The sequence below is a fragment of the Phaethon lepturus genome, unplaced genomic scaffold (genome assembly GCF_000687285.1).
Source record: "Phaethon lepturus isolate BGI_N335 unplaced genomic scaffold, ASM68728v1 Scaffold54719, whole genome shotgun sequence".
Lineage (NCBI taxonomy): Eukaryota > Metazoa > Chordata > Aves > Phaethontiformes > Phaethontidae > Phaethon > Phaethon lepturus.
Window position 1 is genome coordinate 39 of NW_010562428.1, and position 2,194 is coordinate 2,232.

At 54.8% G+C, this 2,194-nt stretch overlaps 1 protein-coding gene across 1 annotated transcript; it reads right to left on the minus strand.

The window, feature by feature from the left end:
- Positions 1–235: 235 nt before the first annotated feature.
- On the minus strand, positions 236–1,927 carry DPM2 (dolichyl-phosphate mannosyltransferase polypeptide 2, regulatory subunit; the record flags this gene model as incomplete). Its single annotated transcript, XM_010294238.1, has 3 exons — positions 236–294; positions 585–687; positions 1,838–1,927. Coding segments are annotated over 3 exons (252 nt in total), but the record flags the coding sequence as incomplete, so codon positions are not given.
- Between the last annotated feature and the right edge of the window lie 267 nt (positions 1,928–2,194).

A 2,194-nucleotide genomic window follows, 5' to 3' on the forward strand; every position in this document is an offset into this window, starting at 1 on the left:
CGGGGCGCTGGTCCCTCTCTCTGAGCCCCGGAGGTCAGTTTTGGTTCCCTTTGGTCAGTAAGTTGTCAACTACAGAAAGCATCATCTCTGCAGGAAGGAACATGGGAGAGCGCAGCCAGCTCAGCGCTGAGCGCTCTGGAAGAGGTGTCTGCCGCTCGGTGCTGCAGGCAAAGTCTTTTCCTGGTTATGCTGCTGCAAGGTGGGTGCCTTCTCCTCCTGACTCTCAGCTGGGCCTTCAGTCTGATTTCTTGGCAGGTTTTCTGCTCTTCCACATCACAACCATTATAAAAATGCCTACCACGAGAGAGAGAACAGATTCAGCCAGAAAACTTCTAATTACAGACACTTTTAAAACACTTTGTAGTGAGAAACAGAACCTCAGCAGAGTGAACAAGAAAATTCCACTGTCCAGAGGCTCAAACAGCCAAAGTTACACACCCCGAGAGCCTGTGCCAGGCTGAGCTGCAGCAGGAGCTGCAGAGAGCCTGTCACGAGTGTCACACATTAGCTAACCCCCCCCAGCAACTCTCTTCTCTCTTCCTAATTTAGAAGCTTCTAATTAGAACAACAGAAATAACACACACCTATAAATAGCAGCAGCAGCAGCCCGGCCACCACAGGGATGATAACTGCGTACTCCCTAGGCAAGAAGTACCGGTGGATCCCGTGGTCGCTATCGATGAAGGGCTGCAGGAGACAGAGAGGAGTGTCAGCAAGTGGGCACAGCACCAGGGCAAGTCCCTGGCACCTGCAGCGGGTTTGAAAGCAGGAGAGAAATATCGGGTGTGAGGAGACAGCTAAAAAAAACCAAAAAGGTGTCCAGAGCTGCACGTGGCTCAGCCCACAGCTGCAGGGACACGACAGTGGGCAGGCAGCGAAGGCTTCAGCATTCAGCAGATGACGAGGGGCAGCTACAGGAGGCTGGCACAGGGGTCCTGCAGCCCCAGGGTGGGCACAGCTGCCAGCCCACTTGATGCTGAACACAGCAAATCTGCCCTGTGGAAGGGAGCGTCTGATACCGGCTCTGCTTCGTGGCGACCCCACCAGGATCCCTCTGCGGAGGCCAGCGGAAGGCTTTGGACACTAGAGAGCAGTGTAAGGATTCCAACGCAGCAGCGAGCCCACCTACGTGCTCCTGGGACCACGTGCTGTATAAATACGTATCAGGCAGCAGAGTAAGCAGACGCAAAAGGGGAATTCAAAACTCCCAGAGGATGAGAGGAAGCTGCCAGGAGTTCACACATCAGCCCTAGGCTGCAGCAGGCCTCTCATACCTGGAAAGCTCATGAGGAGACGTTTCTTTCCAGGAAAAAAACCACTAATGACCCTAGCTGGTATGTCCCTAGAAGTGGGCAAACTACCAGGCTCACAATCACTTTTCCAGAGCTCTGCATTCCCTATGCTCTTCCCTACCAGGCTTCAGATTTGGTAAGTTGTCTGTTTTTTATGCTTCCCTCTGTGATCTCCCACCAGAAGCAGGAATCTGGGGGACTGCAATTGTGAACACCAACACCACCACCTCCAGAGGGACCAGGCTTCAGCTCTTGCTGACAGCTCAAGTGAGCCTCGGATCCTACACTGGCCAGGTAAGCTTGATGAAAGCAGAAGGGCAGACGGCACGACTGAAGCTTGGTCTTGCCCAGGCAAGGGTAGGCACACCCAGAAGGGGCAAGGGCTGTGCCAGCAAACAGAGGAAGCTCTGCCCTGAAATTTTTAACCAGGAAGCTGGCAAGGCAGAGTCTTTCAGGCACATGGACACATCAGCACCTAAACAAAACCTAGGCTAACACCTGAGTGTGAAGTGACTGGGATTATAATGGCCAGAGGAGACCCATACCAGTATGATGATCCAGAGGGTGTAGTAAACAAAGAGAACGAGGCTGAAGGCAACCAAGCCAAATCCAACCACCTGGTCTGTTGCTGTGGCCTGCAAAGGGAGAGAGGGTCACAGCGGGATCCGCGTGCTGCGGTGCCTGCAAAGGAACAGGTAATGGGCTCTTCCAGCCCCAGGTCAGGTGAATGCACGGCTGCGGGTCTGAAACGAGATGGGACGAGGAGACCCTCCGCAACAGAAATAATGCACCGCAAGGGCAGCGGGGAGAACGGCCCGGGCCCTGCTGCTTGGCAGCGCTCCCGCTCGGCCGCGCCAGTTCGCAGCCCCGCAGCTCCGGCCTAGTCCTCCCAAGCATCGACC